Raw genomic sequence first — 26,607 nt, forward strand, 5'->3', positions numbered from 1 at the left:
AACAAAAAACACCTTAGTTTTTTGGGTTTTCCTGACTTGGTTAATTAGAAAAACCCTTATTTAAATCGCTGGATTCAAAAAGTGTACTAGGTTGAATACATTCCAAATGTGTGAAAGCATTTAGAGTACACAGATTATCACAAACTCACCAACCAGCGAGCAGTTCCAGACAGAATAATCTGTTATGTCCCTTAGAGGCTATAAACTAGCATGTAACAAATCAGTAAATGCTATTCTGCTATCTTTCAGTAGTATGTTAAACTAAAGCTCTTTCATTTTCTTTAAAAAGAAAAAAAATCAAGAAAGTGATTCCAGGTGGAATGTGATTTATAACTAATGTTCCCTTATTTGTCTTAACAAGACAGATGGGAAAGTAATATCAGACAGAAAACACCAATTTAACCTGTCTTGCAGCTCTGAAATAATAAACATTGACAGCTTAGGTTTTCATATTACAAGGATTTCATTTTTATTTAGGCTTTCTATTGTCTGAATGATGCTGTTAGCACAGAACCTTCAGCTAAATTAGACATGCCTCTGCTGAACAGGTGGCATTCAAACTGCAAATTAAAAGTCTGGGAATTAAGAGAACCTGATGGAATATTTCAAGAGTTTTGTAGAGCTCACACCTGACATTTATATATGTTTTCCTGAGGGAAAGATTTATATTTTGTAAATTGAATAGCTGAGTCTTAGGAAGAAAAACAAGAGCAAATATTGAAATGAACATAGACAATTGCCTGTAATCACAATGACTTTCACTCCAGCTTATTGTTTCAGAACTTAAATGTCAATGAACTATACAAGTAAGACAGTCCAGAAACTGTGTCTCAGAGTAAAAAAGTACGAACTCTCCCATTCCACCTTATAACATTGCAAATGAGATTTACTATAGGTTTTGCCATCAATGCGGTCTACTTCAGTATCCAATATTTAAGTAATTTAAGGTCAGTGGAGAAGCCTCCACACAACAGTGTGTTTTTGTTGTCTACCAGAGAGTATGGGGTTTTATTATCATACATGAGTTCTTAGTTTGTATGTCTTAAAAGAAAACTGATTTTTTTTATTCTCTGTCTTTAGTAGAAATGCAATAGAAAATGTCAATGAGACATACAGACCATTATGTGACCTGAAATAAGGACAAGCCCAAAAGAGGAGGGAAAAAAAAAACAGTGAAGCATTATACAGCATTTGTGAAATTGTTTCTGCACTGTATCCTACAAATAGTGGCAAATTTAGATATCTAAATTCAGATATCTGAAAGTGAGTCATTATTATTTGTAATTTATCTACTAAACTGAAATAAAAGCAGTGCAGTATTCCTGGTAGATATACAATCTGCAGTAGTCGCAGCAGAAGAAAAATGTTTTCTCAAACCACCATAATACACAGTTGTCCGAATTTTAGGTTCAGTGACTTGCTTTCTTCCAAATGATCAAATAAATGCTTCTGTCAAGACTCAGATTTCAAACCTGATAAATGATAGCCTGTCCCAAAATAGAGTTTTCTAAAATTAAGTGCAAACCCATTATATATATTCATGAGGAAAAATCACCCATATTCAGTACCTTCAATGCTTTCATGAGAAGTATCTCCCAAAGCCTTAACCAAAGAATCCATACAGTAAGCTCTTACCCTTTCTCAACACTTGCATGCACTGCAGAAACAACGCCTTCTAGGATTCCAAGTGGATCTTTCACTGATGTAGATGAACCACCATTTCCACTGTTAAGGGAAAACATAAAATTACCACAAAAACGGTCCTTAATATTATATCTAATTCTACCCACCTGTAGTATTTACATGAATGGTTAATAATTATAGCAATTTTCTACTCTCCCTGTGTAACTCTTACCTTTATTTTTATGTCAAAGTAACGCAAGGAACAACGAGAAAAGAGCAGGAAAGAGAAATACTAAAATACTTAAGTGAAACTCGAAAGAAAAAGAATGGTTAAAATTTAGCAATTCTAATACAGATTACACTGTATATACTGGATTTTACACTGCGTCTCTTCACGGAAACCACTGTAGTGGCAATGATGCCTGGACTGAACTAGAAAAACAATAGTTTTGTCTATCTTGGTGTGTGTCAATGCTGCACTGCAGAAAGAGAAAGGAAGGCAAATAGTTCCAAAGTTAGTTTACTAAACCTAGAGATTATCTTCTCTACAGCTCATCAGGTATCAAAGCTCTTTCACTACTAAAAATGTCAGCCTCCTCCTGTATGTTCTTTTAATAAAAATGAATATATGTCCAGATCACCGATTGCTCTGTCTAAAGCCAAAATATACTGTATAGCTGATTGCAATATGTAAAAATAACTGCAATAATTCTCAATTTTTTGTCAAGAATTATGAAAGTGTTTATAATTGTCATTTATTATTTAGTAAGATAAATCTATTGCCTAAAAAATTATTATATTATATGGCATAGAGACCTGCATTTTTATAACCTTTAATATCTTTCTGCATTCAGAGCTGTCATCTTTTCTATTTTTATCTTAGTAGGTAACCAGCACTTCCGTGAACAACATGAGATTTAAAATCAACATGTGACTCCATTCAGAATAGATGCACGGTAATTTGTTGTATGATGAATCCTTGTTTTACCTTAGGAATTTTGTATTGCTGTACTGCACTCAAAAGTTCGAAGTAGGAGTATAAAGCTTGTAACACAAACTTGTTGCTCAGAAACAGCGTTACATATGACTATGATGAAAATGCGATTGTTAATACCAATACCATCATAAGGCACCTAAATAAATTTTAGAAGAATGAAGTTTAAATCTAGATCTTTTTCTAATCATCTTCAGAATACCTGGTGGCAATCAAATTATGTTTTTTATAATTTATGGTACAGAAATATCCAGGATTTCAGATTGGCAAAGAGATATAATGCCTGTCCAAAAGACAGTATCTATTTTCACAAAAAACCCACAAAACAAAACAAAAAAATCCCACACATCAGAAATTTCAGTTGTGGGGAAGCGGGGGCGGGAAAAGAAAAAAGTTATTTTTCACAGAAAAGGAGAAAAAACAGAACTGAATGCTCCATTAAAAAAAAAAGGGGGGGGGGGGGAGAAAAAACCCTCCTCCTTTAGATTACACCAGTACTGCAGAAGTGTGGAAATGGCAAAAAGAACAGCTGTATTAAAGTAATCTTCTTATGCAAGCAGCTACAAGAATTAAGAGATGGTTTCAAATTTATTTTAAAATTATAGAAAAGCTAAGAAAACTTAAGATACGTTCCCAGAGTGAAGACAGATATAAGCCACTTCATTAATATTCTGTTTACAGGCCAAATTTAATTTTTCCTGTATTAATACTCTTTTTGTGCTTTTTTTTTCAATGAAGTTTGTAATAAAAAGACATCAAAGGCTATTAACATGGCATATCTAAAGAAAATAGAATATTTCCAAAACTTACATACTAAGAAGAGAACGATGATTGTCTGAAATAGAGAAGAATAGGACATGGACAACAGAAATGGAGATATTACTAGCTCTAGAGAGAATGACCTGCAAACTTTATATTTTGGGTACCCTCAAATTTGGAGATTGGTTCTGAACAGTCCTAGCACTTACTCTTCAAATGTCCTTCACCTCTCTGATTTGAAATGAATCTCTTAGGTCCTATCACAACCAGGCTCGGAATACTTCAAAAAACTTGGGTCAAAAGAAACATAAACCCAAAAGTTAATTGGCATTTCTGAAAACAGAAAACCAACCTTTCAGACAATACAGCCAGTTCTCCAGTATAGTAGATGTATGAACATTTATAGCAAGCTTCAAGTTTGTCATACAGAGACAGGTACTAGTCTACTAAGCAGGAGGAAAGGAGAATCTAAACAGTAAGTTACAGTTATCTACAATAAGAAAGTATTTTGAGAAGTAACCTTGAAAGGTTTTTTTAAGCTTAATATTGCCTTTACTGCTTAACTGTTAGACAAACTAAAAAGAGATTACAGCTCATGAGACAAATAATCGTGTCAAGTTTCCACAGATTGTTGCCTTGTTCTTTTCTTAGTAATTAATGATCAAAAATAAGCAGCTACTAAGAGAAACAAATACAATTAATGAAGGATTAGTCTTCCATACAGACTTTATGCATTTTTTAAACAACAGAACAGGATTCAGTGATCACCTCAAAACTCCTAGGTATGAGCTTGGTCTAATTACACTGATAAAGGCTTATTTTTATTTTAGTTCAGCTTCAGAAAAAGTGATGCATAATTAATCAAGTTCTTCAAATCCAATAAAGCACAAAGAATGCCTGAAAGGAAAATAAATTAACTTAATTAAATCTTTTAACCTAATTATGATATGCATTGAAAATACTCAGTATCGTCTTGTTTCTCCAGACTTCTTTTCCTCTTTGTTTGTGCTTCCTCTAAGTATCAGGAAAAAAAAGAAAATAGTATATTGTTGGTGTGAACATCCAAAGCTGGGGAAGAAAGTCATAATGCCAAACCATCATTCCTATCAGAAATACCATGAAATTATCCAAGTCACAAAATTACTCTGTATGACCCTTGCTCAAGTGAGATGAGGCAGTAAAAAATCTGGGGTTTTTCCTTCTAAGTCAACTACTCAGTCAAATAATGCTGGGTTTTATCTTCTTCACAAAACACTGACCATTAAACAAGAATTCAGAATTTCACCAAATCTTTCCTGTTCATTGCCTGGTAAATGCTTCAAAAATTTCATGAAATGCTACATCCATCTGGACACAAGTTCAGTGTTTTAACATTACAACTGCTACTTTGAAGGTTAACTGTCGAAGAAGTAATTTTCCAGCATGATCTCTTTCAAAATTATTGTGTAAAATAACCACACTGCATAACATAACAAAGCTCCAATGCATAAACCTGAAGAGTTTTCCTTTGAAATGTTGCATTTACTGCACGGTAGTTTGTCACTCCAGGTACACTGGCAAGACTACTTCCTTAACTGTAGTTTTTGCCCATTAGCTCTGAAAAGCAAGTATTGCACAAAATGTGGTTAATATGTTTTAATTTGTGTTATGGTCTAGCTTGAAAGCTAAGATCTGAATGTGGGATAGAGATGCATCCAATTCTATTCACAGCAACAACATTAATAACAGCAGACTTAAGAGATGTCAAGTAACAACCTTTCTTTTAATTGCTCCCTATATTTAGAGGAAGGAATTTACAATATTACTTTATAATATTAACTTCTTACCGATTTTAATAATACTGAGGCTATTAGTTCAAGTATTTTATATTTTATTTTATGCTAGATTTTCACTTCATGCTCTTTATAATTGTAATAGACAAACCTTCCATAGGTCACTATCTGGTCATCTATCATGAATGATATGAAATGCTGCTCTCCTTCCTCCCGAAGAAGAAAAGGAGGCAGAAAAAAAAAAAAAAAAAAAAAAAGATGTTGACTGATCGCATTAGCTCACATCACATGCCAAATGAGTGAATTTCTGAGTTTATCTGAAGCCTCCAACTCATTCTCCCATCTTTGCCACTACAGTTTTCTTCAGAGAGACAGGCATTCCATTCTTTACTGGAAAGTGCTGCATAGGAGTTATTGGTCATGGTCTCTGCCCCAGAACTTCAAATCAACTTGCAGACATTCCAGCTTCGCAATGCATATAAAGAACAAATAATTCAGTTCACAGAAAATTGTTGATAAGAAGCAGAGTAGAAAGGAGAATTTTGATAGCATTCTTATTCATACTCTGCATATTAACAAGACTCATTACAGCTGAAATAACTGGACTTTGTGAGCTTTACACCCAGATGCATCACACTGCTATACTCCAGTCAGAAACAGCAGGACAGTGATTATCTAAAGCCAAATTATTCTTCATCAAATGGACAAATCCAGACAAGAAAAACAGTATTACTTATATTGCTGCACAAAAGCTCTACCATCATTAGGGATGCTACAAACACTCTTAAACTAAGTGAGAGGAGAAATCAATTTTCTGCCAAAAAGGACTGCAGACACTTTGACAGGCTGCCTTCTTTTCATCTGTGGCACTTCAATCTGCCGTAATGTACACAATACATGCTGAAGAAAAGGTAGAGCCAGAGATTATTTTCCATGCTAGATTTGTTTCTCTATTTCTGGTATGTGCATTCAGATCATCCTGCCCACGTAATTCGCCCACATAAAATGCAGAAAAACATTATAAATTCTCAAAGTTTTATCAATCTAAACTGGTCTTAGAAGTGATAAACAGTGTCTAGCAGTCATTTAACAGCAGAATACTCTTTCATACTTCTTGCATGTATCTCTTTAGAACAGAAATACTTCAGACGAGAGGTTTGTATGAATAGTTAAAGGAGAAGTATCTGTTCATTTGTTGCAGATGATATAAAATTATCTTCCTCCTCCCCCCACCCCTCTCTAAAAACAAAAAAAAGGGTGGGGAAGAAAATATTTCTACTGAAACCATCAGGTTAAAAATGCAGTGGTATTTTATTTGGAATATTCAGTACATCAAAGACCCTGCGAGGAAGAGGCAACACCTAGCACTCGGTAACATTAAATCCATGAGAGTTTCCTCAAATGAAAACAAAAAATCCCTGGTGAATTAATTTCACCTGACTGCAGAAGAAACCCCAAAGTGAGTACTTTTATGCTGCTCCGAAGGAGAAAAGAATCCTTCTGTCCATGATGCTCTAAGAAGCTCAATGATATTCTGTCAAGAATGATAAGGAGGGGGGGGAAATGTTGGGCTCTCTTCATCCTGGGAACAGAAATACTGACAGGGATGCAGATGTAAAATCCCAGAACTTCATTCTCTGCTTGTTGTCTTGAGAATTTCACACCTCATCTCTAGCCCAACAGCAATGGGGACTGAGTATGTTGCTTAGTTACGCTGTTCTGACCGAGAACATCAAGACAGACCATGGATTCCATCGCACTACGGCACTGGTCAGAATGCCAGCACCTCCTTGGTAGAAAAGAGAACAAGACACTCTTATCTGGCTACAGAAATTTTTGGACTTCCACATACCCTAAACCTTTATAAAGAACAGTGGCACCTTTCATTGAAATGATTCAACCCCAACGAATCATTTTCAATGTACACTTGACTCCAGATTTTCATTTGGGCCTCCAAATCACGGTCCCTATCAATTCACCATCTTAATAAACATCCTCATTTTCACTGTGGCAGGAAAAGGTCTAACCTCAAAGGACACGGTAAAGTTTAACATCACACGTCAAAGGAATTTTATAATCACCACAGCTATGAAAGCAGTCAAATCTCTTACCAAATCTTAACAAGAGATGTTACGAATTGCAAGCTGATCTAAAACTGAGCAGTAAACACAATCAAGGAGAAACACCTTATTTCACTGAAAAGCTTTTCAAATAGTGTGCTTAGCTTTCCCCCGCCTGTGTTCATGTCCTCACCATGTCCATAAACATGCCCATAAGCAGATATTTTTAACAGTTCTATATTCCCAGAGATAACCACGTTATCTCAAATGCCAGACAAACTAAGACAGTTTCTGCCTCAAACCTGCAAATGAAAGCCATGTCCCTCCCGGGCTAGGGTAGCAGGCATGAAATACAGAGGCTGCAGCTAACCAAAAAGGCAGGACTTCAGTGCAGGACTCTCCACTCCTTCCTTGCTTAAGACATGACTAGCACTGAAGAAAGGCACCATGACTACATTCTTTGCAGACTGTTTCTCCAAAGTGTTAGAACTGTACCTTGGAAGCAAGACTACATTCAAAAAAATACACTCAACTAACAGATCTTCATATTGAATTAATGCAAACTTTAAACTCACTGTTAACAAGATTGAGATGGTCAGCTTCAACTGTACTTAACGTTCCTTTGTATCACCCAGGTCTCACCCAGTTCTCACCAGAATGAATCAGGGAGGAGCAAGTATAAACTGTGTGGAAGCTAGTTATTTTGCATTTTCTGTTTTCCTAGCCTATTTCTCTGTCATTTTAAAATACGAGGTGACTTAGTTTGCTGGGGTTGCATGAACACGTTGGTTATTTGGTTTGTGTAACGCCATGGAAAAGACAACTGCTGAGGTTTGAAACTGTGAATCCCAGAAAAAGATGGAGATGAAGCCTTACTTCTGGTACAACGTGTGGGATTGCTTATAATATGATAGCACTAATAACACCAAGAAACAGTAACAATGACAACATTTAAAGAGTTGAGCAAAACAACCCCCCTCCTCACATTAGAAACCTGTTTCTCTCCAAGAAGTTAGTGGGTTGGGGTTTTTTTAGGTATCATTGTTGCTTTCATGTGCTGTAGGAAACACAGAGCTTAAACACCTGCTGTTTAATTTGGGGCTAGGGTGTGACACAAAGGGAGATGGAAGAAGAGCAAAAACTCCAAGAAGCATTCTTTATGAGCACAAAGAACAAAAATCTATGGCCTGTATTTTAATGACAGACAGACACATTTTTCAAAATCTTGCAAATAAAAAAATACTTTTATAGAAACAAAAACACAAAACAGCACCTGAGAAACACCCCATAAAGTTATTCCAAAGATGGAAACTGTACTTCTCCATGTAGGATTAGCTGTAGTGGCAACAGCTGTTGCCCAGCCTCTCCTGTCCAAATTCAGGCATTTCCAACAAACATATCTTTTGACTCTGTTTAAGGGGGAGGATTTATGTGCAATTTGGCAAAAATCCACAAATGGACACAGACATAATGGAACAATATTGTAAAGCCACAGATTTTAACTTAAAAGCACCCTCCAGTAAATAGGATGAGTTGAGTGGCTTGTTTTATTCAGATTGCCCAGGCTTCCCAAACTCAGAAAACCAACTGTCTTATCTGAATATGAAATTACAGGTAAAGAGGAGCATAAACAATCCAAGAACTCATTTCCTGTTACTGCCCAATCTTCTGCAAAATCCAAACATTCAAAGCAAACAAGCACTCACCACAAAAAGCTCAGCCAACCAACCCACCCCACATTAAACGAACCAACCAAAAATCCCCACAAAACCCAGAAGAAAGGTTTTTGGGCTTCACTGCGGCAGTGTACTTACCTTAACATACATACAATTTTTTTAATAGCACACTGGACAATATCCTTGGGAGAAAGACGGAGATCTCCAACAGCCACTTGTAACAACTGTTGTATCATGTCCAGAGACTGACCATCTATACACATAGCTACTGCTTGGTCATGGATTTTTTCTTTCTCTGACCTTGACACATCATATAAATAGCCATACTTCTGTAGCGTATCCTGTGAACAGATAATTTTTGAATATGAATTTGTGTACTCTTTATTTACAGGGATGTATCATTCAGAGTCTTTCTCTCAACCAAGTTTTAATATATACTAAAAAGAAAAGATTGATGGAACTGAATTTTCAAAGACCAGGTCAACAAAAACAAAGCTACAAAACATTAATAAACTATGACAAGAGACTGATGCCCATCAGTGCTAGTCATGGCAACACTCAGAACAAGCACCTGATTAGTAATCATTACCTGTTCGCTGTTTTTCAAGTAAGTGATAAAACTATGAGTGAGCGTTTCTAGATGAGCAAGAGATTGCTGCAAGTGATTTAGAGTTTCTTCATAAGCAACAGATGGATTTTCAGCATCTTCCATGTTATTCTCAGAAGTTTTCTTTCTTGATTTCTCAGAAAGATGTTTTACTGCCTTAATAGCCTTCTTTGTCACTTCTATCCTGGCTTCAACTGGCAGCTGAAAAAAGATTACTCAATATTTAATCACTCATCATCTGTACACTAAAATTTGTATTACAGCAGTGCTTAGAGGTCAAGTGGCTCCACTGTTGTACAGAACTGCATAAAACTGAATGAAGTATTTTATGAGAAGCAACCTTATTTCCTATTAGTAATTTATTTAAAAAGGATCAGTATTCCATTACTTTCTTGTATTGTCCTTTCTTTTTATTGTTCTTTTCAATATGTATGACGCACTGAATAGGAAATAGGCTGAAAAACTGAAATACGACAGAAAAAAGAAAATTAAACAATCATAGCATTTTTCATAAGAAAGTCAAATTGACAATTGCATCATGAATTGAACTACCTATTTGCAAAGACACAGAAAGCTTGATAAGGAATAGTTAGCAGAAAAATTTACAGCTTAACTATTTAAATTAAATTTAAAAAAACACAGAGCTAAAGATATAGGGGTCACTTCTGTTTTTTAGTGCTGTTGCTGCAAACCACAGTAACAGTCTACTAGACGTCTTTAATGAGAAAAGCAAAAAATCAGTGGACATTATTGTAAGAGCTAAGAAAACTTGTCAGCATTAACAGGGTAAATGCAAAGGGTACCATTCAGTTCCAAACTCAAATCAGTTCCATCCCATCAAAAGAAATTATGATTTTGTTACTATGAACAAGGTCTCAATACCACTTTTTACTACAAGCAGGTGATACTCAGATCACACTAATGACCACAGATGGATTTATCTATCCATTTTGTAAACTTGGTAAAAGATGAAAACAGCTACACATTTCATTTCCCCCCCTTCTGCTGCACATTCTAATGTCCAAACTGCAATTAAGAGAGATACAAAAGGCAAGCAATTTAAGTATTCCATCTAACTGTCCTATCCTAGAGAATAGCGTGAATATACTGCTAGTTTTGAAGTCCTGATGCTATAAGCATGAAAGAGAATAGAACATCAAAAAGGAGAACACAGGTTTTTTCCCAAGACTATTTTAATTTTGCATTCATATTTGCAGAGTGTCAAAATACACGACGACCAACATATCATTTCTCTGATTATTTTATTCCAAAACATGAATGGCTATCCTCCGTACTTCTGGTCAGCTTCAGTAATGAGATTTGGTATCATGCCCAGTAATAAAAGAAGGTAGCTTAGGGGTTAATTCAATCATTGTTTGTACGTGAAGTGGTTTTCTTTCTAAAAAGTTTTTACAGTTTAAAAAGATTTTTAATTCTATAGGCCATAATGTGTAATGAAAAATCCTAAAAATCTGTTTTCTTTAATTTTCAAACCAAGGAACAACCCATACTATTTCAGCTCAACAGATTTCACTCCTCAGGGTAAAAACACATCTCAAAAGCCCATTTCCTTCAGAATATTTAAGTATTTCTTATAAAGCATTGTACAAGTAACATTCACGTGTACATGAAGACTCTGACTCTGCCACTGTTACTGTCAGTGATTAGCATGCAACTTTGAGATGATGGAAACAGCTCCCTTCCTTCCAGTGCCACAGGAACCTGGGATCCCAGCAACACTGAAACACAGAATAGCTGAGGTTGGAAGTGACCTCTGGAACTCATCTGGTCCAAACCCCCTGCTCAAGCAGGGCCACCTAGAGCCAACTGGCTAGGACTTTGCCCAGATCACTTTTGAGTATCTCCAACCTAGAAGACTCCTCAGCGTTTCCATGCAACCTGTGCCAGTGATCAGTCACCCTCATAATGAAAACCATTTCCCGATACTCAGATGGAACAGTCTAGGTCCTGTCTCTGCCACTAAATCCCAGCTTTATATATTCCACCAACCAAAAGTCATGTAGCTACAAGCCAACCAGATATACTAGTACAGAAAGCAAATTACATTAGTTAATTCAGAAGTACATGGAATGACAAAGCTGGTTCCCAATTCCTACAGAGGCAGAGAAAAAGAAAAGCAAGAGCAAGAAAACTTGTGGATCAAGATAAAGATAGTTCAATACATCAAGGAGAGAGGAAAAAAATGAACAACCCAAAATCAAAAGATGCAAAGGCAATCACCCACCATCTCCCACAAGCAGACCACTGCCCAACCAATCTTCAAGCAACAATCATCTCTGAAGACACCATACAATCCCATTTGTTACTGCTGAGCACGACATTAGACAGCACAGAGCACCCATCTGGCCAGCCCAGGCCAGCTCTCCTGGCTGTGTCCTCTCCCTAATTTCTGCCTACCTGCAGCCTACTCAGGGCTCAGGTGTAGTTAGGAGTAGTCAACACGGATTCACGCAGCTGAAATCGTGCTTGACCAATCTAATAGCCTTCTATGATGGCATGATGTTGTGGATTTGTGTGGCAAGATTTTGGTAGCAGAGGGGCTATAGGGGTGGCTTCTGTGACAAGCTGCGAGAAGCTTCCCCCATGTCTGATAAAGCCAGTGCCAGATGGCTCTAAGAAGGACCCACTGCTGGCCAAGGCCAAGCCAATAAGCAATGGTGGTAACACCTCTGTGAAAACATATTTAACAAGGGGAAGAAAAAAAACCTGTGGTGAAACGGCAGTGAAGAGAGAGGAGTGAGACTGTGTGAGAGAAACAACTCTGCAAACACCAAGATAAGTGAAGAAGCAGGGGGGAGGAGGTGCCTGAAATGTTGGAGCAGAGAGCCTTCCCTTGCAGCTCATTATGAAGACCATAGTAAGGCAGGCTGTGCCCCTGCAGCCCATGGAGGTCCATGGTGGAGCAAAGATACACCAGTAGCCCATGGAAGGGACCCCACGCCACATCAGGTGGATGCCTGAAGGAGGCTGTGACCCCGTGGGGAATCCACGTTGGAGCAGGCTCCTGCCAGGACTTGCAGACCTGTGGAGAGAGGAGCCCACGCCGGAGCAGGTTTGCTGTCAGGGCTTGTGACCCTGTGGGGACCCATGCTAGAGCAGCCTGTTCCTGAAGGACTGCACCCTGTGGAAGGGACCCACAATGGGGCAGTGTTCTGGTTTTGGCTGCCGCCGGCAACAAAAGCGCCACGCAGCCGCCCCTCCCCCCGCCGGGGTGCAGAGGAGAACGGAAAGAAACAGGCAGAAACTGGTGGGTCGGGATAAGGGCAGTTTAACAGAACAGCAACACAGGGAACAGGAACAACAATGATACAGATAAGGAGAAAACACAACACAAACCTCACGACCCACACAGCCGTTCTTGCGGACCGAACCGGCGCCCAAGAGTGAGTTCCTGCCGCCCAGCTCTCCCCCACCGGAACCCAGCGTGATGGCACATGGTATGGAATACCCGGCTCTGTTTGGCCAGGTTGGGGTTGGGTCAGCCCACCCGGCTGTGCCCCTTCCTGGATTCTGGTAAAAATTAACCCTGTCCTGGCCAAACCCAGGACAGGCAGTTTGTGGAGAACGACATCCTGTGGGAAGGACGCACACTGGAGCAGTTCGTGAAGAGCTGCAGCCCATGGGAAGAACTCATGTTGGAGAAGTTTGTGGAGAACTGTCTCCCATGAGAGGGACCTCACGCTGGAGCAGGGGAAGAGTGTGAGGAGTCCTCCCCCTGAGGAGGAAGGAGCAGCAGAGACAATGTGTGATGAACTGACCATAACCCCCACATTCCCTGTCCCTCTCGGACACTTGGGGGGAAGAGGTAGAGAAACTGGGATTGAAGTTGAACCCGGGAAGAACGGAGGAGTGGGGAGAAGGTGTTTTAACATGTAGTTTTATTTCTCATTATCCTACTCTGATTTGATTGATGATAAACTATCTCTTCTCCCCACGTTCAATCTGTTTTGTCCATGACAAAAGTGTGTGTGTTTTGTCCATGACAAAAGTATAGTGAGGGATCTCTCCCTGTCCTTCTCTCAACCCTTGAGCCTTTCACCATATTTCCTCTCCCCTGTCCAGCTGAGGAGGGGGAGTGATAGAGCCGTTTTGGTGGGCACTTGGCATTTATCCAAGCCAAACCAAAACACATGGCCATCTGGGGAGATGAGGGGAGAGCCGTGGATGTTGTCTACCTAGACTTCAGCAAGATTTTTGACACTGTCTCCCATAACATCCTCCTAGGGAAGCTCAGGAAGTGTGGGCTGGATGAGTGGTCAATGACGTGGATTGAGGACTGGCTTAATGGCAGAACTCAGAGGGTTGTCATCAGCAGCGCTGAGTCTAGTTGGAGGCCTGTAACTAGTGAGTACTCTGCCTAGTCATGTTCAACTTGTTCATCAACAACCTGGATAAAGGGATAGAGCGTACCCTCAGCAAGTTTGCTGATGACAGAAAACTGGGAGGAGTGGCTGATACACCAGAAGGCTGTGCTGCCATTCAGCGAGACCTAGACAGGCTGGAGAGCTGGGCGCAGAAGAACCTGATGGCGTTCAACAAGGGCAAGTGCAAGGTCCTGCACCTGGGGACGAATAACCCCCTGCACCAGTACAGGCTTGGGGGTGACCTGCTGGAGAGCAGCTCTGCGGACAGGAACCTGGGAGTGCTGGTGGACGACAGGTTAAACATGAGCCAGCAGTGTGCCCTGGCTGCCAAGAAGGCCAATGGCATCCTGGGGTGCATCAAGAGGAGTGTGGCCAGCAGGTCGAGGGAGGTTCTTCTTCCCCTCTACACTTCCCTAGTGAGGCCCCATATGGAGTACTGTGTCCAGTTCTGGGCTCCCCAGTTCAAGAAAGATGAGAAACTAATGGAGAGAGACCAGCAGAGAGCTACGAGGATGGTGAGGGGACTGGAGCATCTCTCCTCCGAGGCGAGGTTGAGGGAGCTGGGCTTGTTTAGCCTGAAGAAGAGAAGGGACCTTAGAAATGCCTATAAATATCTTAAGGGTGGGTGTCAGGAGGATGGGGCCAGATTCTTTTCAGTGGTGCCCAGCGATAGGACAAGGGGCAATGGGCACAAACCGAAGCCTAGGAAGTTCCATCTGAACATGAGGAAGAACTTCTTCCCTCTGAGGGTGACGGAGCACTGGAACAGGCTGCCCAGAGGGACTGTGGAGTCTTCCTCTCTGGAGATATTCAAAACCCACCCGGTCGTGGTCCTGTGCAGCCTGCTCTAAGTGACCCTGCTTTGGCAGGGGGGCTGGACTAGATGATCTGCAGAGGTCCCTTCCACCCCTAATACTCTGTGATTCTATGATGGTCTGTTGAGAAAAAGAGGAAGCCTTGACACTGTGCAAGCATGGCTCAGCAACAGCCAAAACACTGGTGTGTTATCAACAGTTTTAGTCACAAATCCGAAGCACAGCCCCACAGGGGCTGCTATGAAGAAAATGAATTCCATCCCTGGCAGACCCAGTACAGTTCATCTGCAGATCAGTGTAAAAGTTCTAATGCATGTAAGAAACCAGTTAAAGACAATATTCATGAAGTTTCACATTATGCAGTCTTGAAGCAAATATAATTAAAATAACTATAGTAATGGCAAGTCAGAAGAAGGTATCTAAAAATGTACTGATATCAGATAAAGAGGTACTGTTAATACCCACGAAGAAAACAAGGTCGGACTAGACAAACCGACTGAACTGGACTGTAGTGATAAAAAGAAGCCAAGTAATTCAAAAGGTAACATCTGAATGCAGTCATGCTATGTAAGAACATTATTAACAGATTTCTTGTATATCTTCAGACAATGTCAAGCCCTGTCTTTTTCCTTATCATTTTATAAAGTATTAAGTCAATCTGCCAGATAAAATATACTGAATGTTACTTTGAGCTTTTTCTTAAACCAAGCTTTTTATACAATGATTAAAAATGGCATTTAAAGTCATTAAAATTGAAAGAGAAAATGATGCAGGTGAATATCCAGTTGTAATAGGTTCCCATTCCTCATCCACTTGGTGTGCGGTCAATATGTGGACATCATATTCCTGCTTCAGCAAGAAGAAAATGGTCAAAAAAGCATTACTGACTCGGAAAACAAGAGTCAGCCTTTCAGTTAAAAACATTAAGTTGCAAGCAAAGTTCTTCTTTTGCACCAGAAGTTGCAAAAGAAGTTATAAAGGATGGAATACTAAACAAAAAATATCATCAGCTACAGTTTGAATGAATGTGGCCGGGTCTATGGAAGGCTGCGAGGAAGAGCCTGCGTAAGCAAAATCCCAACTTCTCTTTCTCTATAGAAGACCTAACTGATGATATCACTGCTTTTTATTCTACTTTCGCTGTCTAAAGTTGTAGTCTTTTCTTCCTAATCAACATATTGTGCCCATCCCCATTTGTAGCATTTACTCAATAATGAAAACACAGCAATTAAAAAAGTAACTGCTTTTATTTGTGGTTTTGTTTTGTGGTTTTGTGGTGTTCGGCTTTTTTTTCAGAGTACTGTTAATCAACAAACATCAGGGCAATGACCTCTGAAACAGATGGTTCTTTCCAGACATAACCAACTATCTAGCACAACAAACAAAATGTTAACAACAAAGGAATAAAAAAATCCCCAATTTACCTAAAATACAGCACACAAAGGGGAATAAATCAGAAATCATCAAGATAAAAAACTGATATGATCATTACTATAATTAAGAATCTATGAAGTCAGCATTATTTAAAAGCAAACAGAGCTGCTGGAAGAAAAGATGACACACTCAAAATATATGCAAAAATATAAGCGGTGGTTCCATTGAATGTATGGAATATCTCTCTTTCAGGAAGAAATTGTGCTCCAGTCACACCACCCAAGTTGCAGATCGCAAAGGCAGGGAGTAGGATAATGAAGAATCATCCATTGTAGAAGATGAAATTCAAGACCGTCTAAGGAACCTGAAGCTGCATGAGTCCATGGGACCTGATGAGATGCATCTGTGGGTCCTAAGAGAACTGGTGGATGAAGTTGCTAAGCCACTATCCATCGTATTTGAGAAGCCGTGGCAGACCGGTGAATTTCCCAGTGATGGGAAAAGGGGAAACATAACCCTCATTTTTAAGAAGGGTAAAAGGGAAGACCCGGGGAACTACAAGCCAGTCAGTCTCACCTCTGTGCCCAGCAACAGAGAAAAAATGCTAAAATACTTAAGTGAAACTTGAAAGAAAAAGAATAGTTAAAATTTAGCACTTCTAACACAGATTAGGTCATCAAAATATAAACATGTAATCTCATTGCCTTAAAGATATGCTCCGGTGAGACCCCATTTGGAGTACTGCGTCCAGCTCTGGAGCCCTCAGCACAGGACAGACATGGACCTGTTGGAGTGGGGCCAAAGGAGGCCACAAAAATAATCAGAGGGCTGGAACACCTCTCCTATGAGGAAAGGCTGAGAGAGTTGTGACTGTTCAGTCTAGAGAAGAGAAGGCTCCAGCGAGACCTTATAGCAGCCTTCCTGTACCTGAAGGGGGCCTACAAGACAGCTGAAAAGGGACTTTTTACAAGGGCATGGAGTCATAGGACAACAAGGGGTGACGGCTTTGAACAGCAAGAGGGTAGATTTAGATTAGATACAATGAAGAAATTATTTACTATGAGGGTGGTGAGGCACTGCAACAGGTTGCCCAGAGAAGTTGTGAATGCCCCTTCCCTCCCTGGAAGTGTTGAAGGCTAGGTGGATGGGGCTTTGAGCAACCTGGTGTAGTGGAAGGTGTCGCTGCCCACAGCAGGGGGGCTCAAACTAGATGGTCTTTAAGATTCCTTCCAACCCAAACTATTCTCTGATTCTAAATCAGTTCCATACATGCAAATAGGCTATGCTCACCAAACTGGAGGTGGACAGAAATATTATTTAGTCAGAAAAGCTTGAATAGTTATTCAGAATTAGAAGCATTTCTGAGTAGAAGTGCCACAAGCAGGAACCTTTTCACTGCTTGCAGCAGTGAGCTGCTGTGGTCAAAGCATCAATACTTCAGTCCTTCAATGTATGAGGAGGGTATTGATGAAGACTGAAAAGACTTTCTGCCATCAATATCTCCTTCCTGCTACTGATACCCACTGTAAGAGAGCAGAGAAACCGTACTACATTCCTGAACAGAAATAAACAAATGAAAATAAACAATGTGTTTCAAAACAGATAACACACCAGAGGCTACCTATCCTCTCCCTGCATCATTAATCTGGAAAAAACAAGAAATAATCTGAAATGCCCACAATATACTAACAGCAAGAGTTTCAAGTAGTCACTAGCGGTGATCATACGTGAAGACAGTATTTCCTTCTCATTAGACACAAGTCATCCCCTGGCTACCTCAGTCCAGGGTGAGGTCTGGAAAGTGAGATCTCAGGGTGAGTGGCAGTCTTTCCTGATAAGCATGAAACACTCAGTAAGCTTACGTGATGCAAATGATCAAAACACCTAAACAAGACAGTGGTTCTGCTGAATAGGTTTAAAAGACAGCTGATAGAACCAGTGACAAAACATGTTGGTCTAGCATGACATACATATCAAAGCATAAATTTGGTGCTGACAAAGCTTTTCATTTTCCCAGGATTTCAATGAATAGCAAATTTTTTTTCACCAAATTCTGATATAGATACAGGGTAGATGGGTCCTAATAAATTTATACTAATAGTGTGGGAACACTAAAACAATACGCAAAATGACACCTCACTGAATGCGGTAAATAAACTCCCCTGGAAAATGAGCACAATCCAGAACAGAGAAGATAAAGACACACAAAAAACCCCTAAAAACAACAACAAAAAACCAAACCAAACCAAACACCAAAAAAAACCCCCCACTTTCTCTTTATCATCTTTTCATTTCAGATGCTTTATGGAAGATATCTCAAGATCTTTTACTAAGGAAATATCTAAGAAATCTCATCTCTTTTTTGTGCTTGGCAGTAAAGATACGTACAAAAGCATAGGTAAAACCTTATGTTAGAAATATCCTTATAAGTAGGTTTCACTAGGCAAAAAGAAACTGCAGCTCTCATAACATCTGTTACGGACATGAAAGCACGTTCTTTCAATAACAGGTTTTCAGCCAGATGGAGATTATGACACAGTTTATCATTTATGTTATTACAGTGCCTAGAAACCATATGCATTAGCCCAGAATGCTTCTCTGTGGAGCATCCTATTCAGAATGCAAAAGCCTGGTACTAAACACAAACCTGAGGCGCAATGAATTTTAGGATGAGCACAAGTAAAATAAAGAAATACACAACAAGAATATCTTATTCTCTGCTGAACCAGAACACAGAGACTTTCGGGTTCCATCAGAAACTGCCTTATCCACAGAGCTAACTCCTCTGACTGAATAAAAATCTTTTTTTCATACTGGCAGTCATAAAAAGCAGAGGTAGGCAAAGGAAGGTAGGTTTATGAATTTATCTTTAAAAACTGTAAAGTGTAAAATTTGCTGAGACTTTCTCCTTGACACTATATTTAGCTGTGCCTCACCTGAGGCCTGAAATTCTTCAAATTTATCCACTTACCTTTGTGACAGCTTTTGAAGAAAAGGTAATTTCATCAATTAAAGTGACAATATCATCTGGATCAAGTCTATCGAAGTACTTTGAACACATATCATATGCATGTAGCCACTCATCCATGGTTTCTGGTATTTTTTTAATGAGATGATGATCGCCATTCCAAAAAAGTTTTTGTAACCAGACAGCATAAACAGAGCTTGGTGACAGCATCCTGCCATCTTTATTAGGAATTTTGGGAGCCAGTTTGGAAATAGATAAGATATTTTGACTTGTAAGGATGGGCTCCAGAGTTTCCAGAGGGTTTTCATTTTCATCTGTTAGCTTTTTGTAATTAAGACCTATTGACAGAAGGAGAAAGAATCAAACGAAATGAAAGTTACTCATAGTTAAATATACTCCAACTCTACATTTAGGTGTAAAACAATCAGTACTAAACCAGTATGTGCAGAACTAGAAAGACTCTACTCCGTCTCCTTTTATAATCATACATACTGACAGACTGGGGAGGAAGACAGGCTTGCATACAGGTAATACTGGGATTTTATGATGCCCTGATGCATGTGAAATCTCTCAATTCCTGGAACATATATTAACATTATATATTGATGCCAACTAAAAAAGCAGATTGTCACAAAAGCAAGAATATATATAGTATATAGCATCGTGCTACCTTTTTTAAAATATAAAGCCTAGAAAACCTTATGCACGTCACGACACAATTCTTCATTAATTAAAATAAATGTATTCTGATCATGCAACAATTGGCACTTTATACCTATCTCAGCAAAAATGCAAGGCGCTGACCACAAGTAAACTAAGTAAGGTCAGCTAGAGACAGGACATGTAGGTCCATTTACATGTATATCTATATAATACAAGAGTCCTGTTGCTACTTTGGTTCCTACAGGAAGAAAACTCTTGCAAATTATTCTACAACAACAAAATATTTCTAGGAACAACACTGTTTTAATCTCTATGCATATAATTCCTAAGACTTCTATTGCCATGGTTTTCATCATATACTCGGGGCCTGTAACTTCTACAAATACTTTGATGTTGTTCCTTGTCTACTAATGATAAAATATGCTGAACACTTGAGAATTTTAATTAAGGATGTAATAAAATAGATAGATTTTTTTAGCATACAAAGTGGGTTTTTTGAGCAACATTTAAAAATAACTTTGAAAGCAAACAGTAACTTTGTGACAGACTTTTCTTCTACAAGCACCAAAGAACTTCAGTGTGTAAACATATCAGTAAGAACTGAAGGTAGTCCCTCCCCCCAAAATCACTTTTTTTCTTCCTGCAATACATGACTTCATCCACACAACCTCTCTAAACTCTGCAGCAATGTTAGTGTCTGATATGCATGAGGTTCCAGTGTTGAACAACTAATTCATCCCCACACCAGGTAATCCCATACAGTGTACATTTTTCATTCTGAAACTGGATTTGGAGTTACTCAACTGAAATTCAAGATACTGGGAATACTTGACTAACAAGCAAATTGAAAACAGTTTTCAAAATTTCCAGGTGCTTTCTAGCAGCACACCTTTATAGGCATTGTCTGATAACATAGGAGGACAAATAATGTTGAAGTTCTGCAAAAGCAAAAGGTAACATCAAGGATAAAACACAAAATAAAATTACCCTCTTTAAAACAAACAAAATGATTAAAGCTCCTAATACATTCAGACTTCTGAAAGCTAAACTGTCTTAAATTCTTGAGACTTTTCATGTTAAACTAGCATTGTTAAAAATTATGCTCTAGGAGGCCTGTATTTTTTCCTTAAAAAAATCACCGTGAACCACTGCCAATAATTTTAATTTACATCACCAACAGAAACATGTTTTTAAATATTTTTTGCTTGCTGTGATAGGGTAAACTAAATTTCCAGTAATACAAAGAGAAGGAAATGACTCCTCAAAGATATGACTAACCTACTATAATTACTTCCATTCATCTGATATGCTCACTGAAAAACAAATTACCCAGAGTGTAACCTAGATAAGCATAATCATGTCAACACTCACATAACAGAATAACAAATACAGCAATGAAGGGAAGAAACAGGAGCTCTCCTACCTGGTGCAACTGCTTTGAATTTTTTCAGGAGTCGGATGTGAGTTTCAGGTTTAACAGCATGTTTCACAACTTCTGAGCAACCACAGTTTTCAAGGAGTGTGAAATAATAAAGCAACCGCTGGTGATCTCTACCTTCAATACTTGGGTAAACATATTTAACCATGTGTTCATGTAAGATTTCAGGACGGGTTTTCAGGGTCTCAAAGAGACCAAGACTTTGTGCTCTCTCTTCTATTTCCAGTGTCGATAACCTGCAATTAAAAAGAAGTTTGGCTTCAAGGGCCTAGATGTGCCATGAAAGACTCTTCAGGTGCACACTTAAGATTACAGTGCAGATTAAGGGTCATGAATAGTGAAGTTAGATTCAAAGCAGCACTTCACTTCTCTAAGTACAGCTACATGTAAAAGTAGACATAAGTCTTTATGTGTACAAGAAGCCTTTTTTTAAAAAAAAAAAAAAAGAAAAAAAATCCCAAAACCAAACCAAACTAACTTGTGACTGAATGCTGCTAGAAAATCCTACTGCCCAATCAGTTCTCCTAATCTATAACATTCTATTTTCTGTAGTTGATGAGCGCCTGTGCATGCTTTGAGAGATACTATCACTGAAAATTGGCTCTTGTCCAATAGTTAATCCATTTGACACTATTATTCATGCTTAGCATATTTCATTTGACAGTTTTATCAAGTTGCTTCTCAAATTATCATCCATGAAAGCTTATGAAAATATCACCAAGTCTTGGATTGACCTCAGCCAGTCTCACTGCTTCAGGAAATGTTTTTCCTGACTCTTTGGAAAGAATACATTAGCTCTTTCACAGCATGAATTCAGACATCTCCAGCTGACAACACAAAAGATAGCTGAATGCAATCACTCCTTTTTTGCTCAGCTGCGAGCAAAATAGGGGCATATCAAGCAAGTCTCATCTTAACTTCACACCTTCCTCAACTGAAAGTTTTACCCAAAATCTGAGGAAAGAAGTAACCTACAGATGACTACCACCTTGACTCTCCCCAGAGTCCAACCATCTGCCACATTAGGTAGTACATTTCATTTGGAAATCTGATGTCTTCTAACCCCATCTGATTTTCTTCTACCTTTTAAATTGATTAAATTAGAATTTCAACATCAATTTTTCCTGAATATAAATGCCACATGTAAGTTAATGTTTCTCTTTTATATCCAAGTGAAACATGTCTCAATTTCATTCTTAAAGATGATTTTCTTACAGCAAATAAAACAAACACAACATTCTCTCAGATAAAAAACGTTTATCTGATTTCTCAGGGAGACTGAGCTATTTGAGTTATTTTTACTTCTAGAACCTACCCCAGCTAGGTTTTTAACCTTGTAAGCACTATTTTAATTTTCTAAATTCTTGTTATTTGTTAAATGTTCTACCATATTAATGGAAAGAAGTATAATATTAATAGAAATAAAGCATCATTCACTCTTAATATCAGACAAAACATTCACTTGGAACTGATGTATTTCAAAAGTGTTATCTGAATACATTTTTCTGCCCACAACCAAAGTTCAGACTAAAGGCTAGATGAACATTAAATTATATCGACGGGATCTACACAGGTTTGCCACGTTATTTTGGTATAGGGCTGGTGGTGGACAGGACGGGTTCATTATACCATTCAGAAAGATTCTGGAATCATAGGTTCTGTGACAGGCAAACATAAAATCTGCTGTTGCTGAAATTATAAAATGCATTTTATAGTTTTTTGGTAATCAGATGTGATCAGACTCTTCAAAAGAAACAATTAAATTTCCATTTAATTTTAAAAAATGTAATTCTAAACAATTTTCTTCAAACTCAAATTCACAGCGTAACAGAAAAACATACAATGTTTACTTGCCATCAAGTAAGCAAAAAAAACCAGTGCTGAGGGAGCTGGGCTTGTTCAGTCTGGAGAAGAGGAGGCTGAGGGGAGACCATATTGCTCTCCACAACTACCTGAAAGGAGGTTGTAGTGAGGCAGGTGTTGGTCTCTTCTCCCAAGTAACTAGCAATAGGACGAGAGGAAATGGACTCAAGTTGCATCAGGGGAGGTTTAGACTGGATTTTAGGAAAAATTTCTTTACTGACAGAGTGGTCAAACATTGGAACAGGCTGCCCAGGGAAGTGGTTGAGTCACCATTCATGAAGGTGTTCAGAAAACATATAGATGTGGCACTTCGGGACATGGTTTAGTAGGCATGGTGGTGTTGGGTTGACGGTTGGACTTGATGACCTTAGAGGTCTTTTCCAACCTTAAGGATTCCATGATTCTTTTGAGCTTCTCCCTACATGACGTGGCTTATAGAAATACTGCATATTTAGTTAAAGAGATTAAGTCTTAGAATAAACTTCTTTCAGTTCAGAATGAATGCATAACAAGGCATGCATTATTAATGCCATAATCCCAAGACTAAAATATAATATAATGGCCATACACTGTCAATCAAGTTTAAAATGAGATTATAATACAACAAAAACATGCTCAGCAGCATATTATGCTATTATACATCAATTTTCAAGACTTTTTTGAATTTCATTAGGGAAAAGGATGTTACTTTGTACTTCAGTGATTTCAGAATTCTATGAATACTAACTCAGGGAGGACAAGAACAAAGAAAATGATAGAACACTGCTAAAAATACCTAAGGTAATACTGTAGTCCCAGAGAAACCAGCTGGCTCTTTCACATTCACCCCAGTGTCGCCATGTTTATAGTTTGATTGTCTATTCTGTTTAAAGCACTAAATAATTTACCAGCATCAAGATTTAGAGGGTGTAACTTCTCTTTTTTTCTGGAGGAAGCAAAGAAAATCTCAGAGTATTATTTAATCTTCTCAGATCTTGCACCAACAGTCTCTTTTTTTTATGCCTCATGTTTTATAAAATATTTTAATGTTCTTTAATTAATAGTTAATGTTAAGAGAGGTACAAATACTGCTGCAAGCTAAAAGCTGCTTTCACAATTTAAAATTTGAAACAAATGAGACTAATTTGATCATGTCTGTCAAAACAGTAGATAAGAGCTGCTGTATTGCACAGGGGGCTCTACATCACTGTCATCCAAATGCACTGTTCAGGCAAGAAGCTTAGTCTTTCATCGAATGGGTTTATTCAACTTTCAGTGTGCAAAAAATATTTGTCTGACTGACAAGATGTCAAAGCTGAAAAAAAAAAAAAAAAAAGAAAAAATCCTAGGAACAAACTCTCGAATAGGGAAGAAGAGAATCCCCTGCCCCGTGTCCCCACCAATGCCAGGTCTGGTCTGCCATAATCTCATAGGGTAGAAAAGTTCCAAGGAAACACTTTAAAAAAAGAAGAAAAAAAAAAGGCTTCCATAAATAAACTGAAAATAACATCAATAGATGAATGATGTAAATGTGAAGCTCCAATATATTTATTTTCTTTGCTATTACGTAGACCAGAGATCCACAAACAGCAAAACTTTTTTTAAACATAAATAATTGTATAAAAATGATCAAGCTTCAGGCCATATTCCAAGGGACTGTAAAAACAGCTACAAGAGAAGTTGCTATCAGAAGAGAGCCCTCAACACTCAAAGCTGGGGAAACCTAAACACTGAAACAAAGTCCTGTGGATACTTATAAGAACAATAAGACACATATGGATTTTTATCCTTGCTTGTAACACCTACTTCTCTGGCTGATTACAAAAGCATCACATGGAAAAGACAAACATTCCAAACTAACACAACACGAGAAATATGATAGCATAACAAAACTCGACCCTAATATACTTCAATTTTCTCACAGGTTAGCACTTATTTCTGTGTAACAAAATCCTATGTGTATTTGCAGGGGAGACAACATACCCACTGTCGGTGAATAAAAATTCCAGATGGGTGATATAAACTTCCCAAAGTGGAACACTGTATCGCTGAGCCAAAGAAACAGCAATCTTATAGACATTTTCTTCAAGTGTTCTTTATAGAGGAGAGACATGAAAGAAAACAAGTTACACTCAGCCCCTAGAGACATGACATGAAAATAAGTATTTACATTAGAAAAGGATTTATTTAAAATTTTTTTTCTTTATAAACCCAGAAACTTGAACTACAGTTAAATAAAAATACAAGAAGTGTGTATTCTTGCACTTGCTTATACTCAGTGCTGCATTTGGGAAAGAAATAACAAACAGAAAAAAAACATAGAAAAAAAAAGAAACTACAGAAAAAGTCCAAACGCATGCAACTGCTCCACACACACTTTGGCTCTCAGTGACAGTTTCTGCTTAACCTTTGTGCTAAAACAAAAACCTCAGTTTTCATTTCAAGTACAAAGTGATAAAGGATGTAATGTGTCACAGTTAGCATTTATTTGATTTAGTTGCAACACCTACAGTGATTTAGCACAACTGGTATGTAGGTCCTTAAAGCTCTTCCTAGAAGTTCATACAGAAACACTCTTAGTATTTGCAGACTAAAGGAAGTGTGAAAATGTCCAGCTCCACTCTGTAAATGTCCAAGAAATGTTAAAAGCTGGTTTTCTGTTATTGTATGTCCTTTTAATAGAACAATAGATGGAGCATCCGACAAATGATGAAAGCCTGAATTTAAATTCCTACAAATTTTTACTAACCCACTGAAGCTACAGTTTGACACTGTCCCGCACAACATCCTTGTCTCTAAATTGGAGAGACCTGGATTTGATGGATGGACTACCTGATGGGTAAGTAATTGGCTGGGTGGTAACATTCTAAGGGTTATGGTCAATGACTCAAAGTCTAAGTGGAGATCCGTGATGAGTGGCATTCCTCAGGGGTCGGTATTGGGGTATTGGGATGGCGCTGTTCAACATCTTCATTGGCTACATGGACAGTGGGACTGAGTGCACCCTCAGCAAGTCTGCTGATGACAGTAAGCTATATGTGATGCGGTCAACAGGCTGGAGGGAAGGGATGTCATGCAGAGGGACCTTGACAGGCTTGTGAGGTGGGCTTGTGCAAACCTTATGAAGTTCAACAAGGCCAAGTGCAAGGTCCTGCACCTGGGCCAGGGCAATCCCAAGCACAAATACAGGCTGCGCAGAGAATGGATTGAGAGCAGCCCTGAGGAGAGGGACTTGGGGGTGCTGGTGGATAAGAAGCTCAACATGACCTAGCAATGTGTGCTCACAACCCAGAAAGCCAACTGTGTCCCCTGGGCTGCATCAAAAGCAGCATGACCAGCAGGTTGAAGGAGGTTATTTGGTCCTTCTACTCTGCTCTGGTGAGAGCCGACCTGGAGACCTGCATCCAGCTCTGGAGCCCCCAACATAAGAAGGACCTGGACCTGTTGGAGCAGGTCCAGAGGAGGGCCACAAAGATGATCCGAGGGCTGGAGGAAAGGCTGAGAGAGTTGGGGCTGTTCAGCCTGGAGAAGAGAAGGCTCCGGGGTGACCTTCTAGCAGCCTTCCAGTACCTGAAGGGGCCTACAGGAAGGATGGAGAGGGACTTTTCGCAAGGGCATGGAGTGACACAAC

General features: G+C 38.8%; 1 protein-coding gene across 1 annotated transcript in view; it reads right to left on the minus strand.

Annotated features, from left to right (window-relative positions):
- NBAS (NBAS subunit of NRZ tethering complex) overlaps positions 1-26,607 on the minus strand; it is a 194,397-nt gene that overhangs the window by 46,862 nt on the left and 120,928 nt on the right. The window contains 6 exon segments of the mRNA XM_075414861.1: positions 1,636-1,725; positions 9,023-9,225; positions 9,474-9,692; positions 19,037-19,371; positions 21,120-21,370; positions 24,960-25,070. Coding sequence (XP_075270976.1) covers positions 1,636-1,725; positions 9,023-9,225; positions 9,474-9,692; positions 19,037-19,371; positions 21,120-21,370; positions 24,960-25,070 — 1,209 coding nt within the window.

The sequence above is a fragment of the Opisthocomus hoazin genome, chromosome 2 (genome assembly GCF_030867145.1).
Source record: "Opisthocomus hoazin isolate bOpiHoa1 chromosome 2, bOpiHoa1.hap1, whole genome shotgun sequence".
In the NCBI taxonomy this organism is placed as follows: Eukaryota; Metazoa; Chordata; class Aves; order Opisthocomiformes; family Opisthocomidae; genus Opisthocomus; species Opisthocomus hoazin.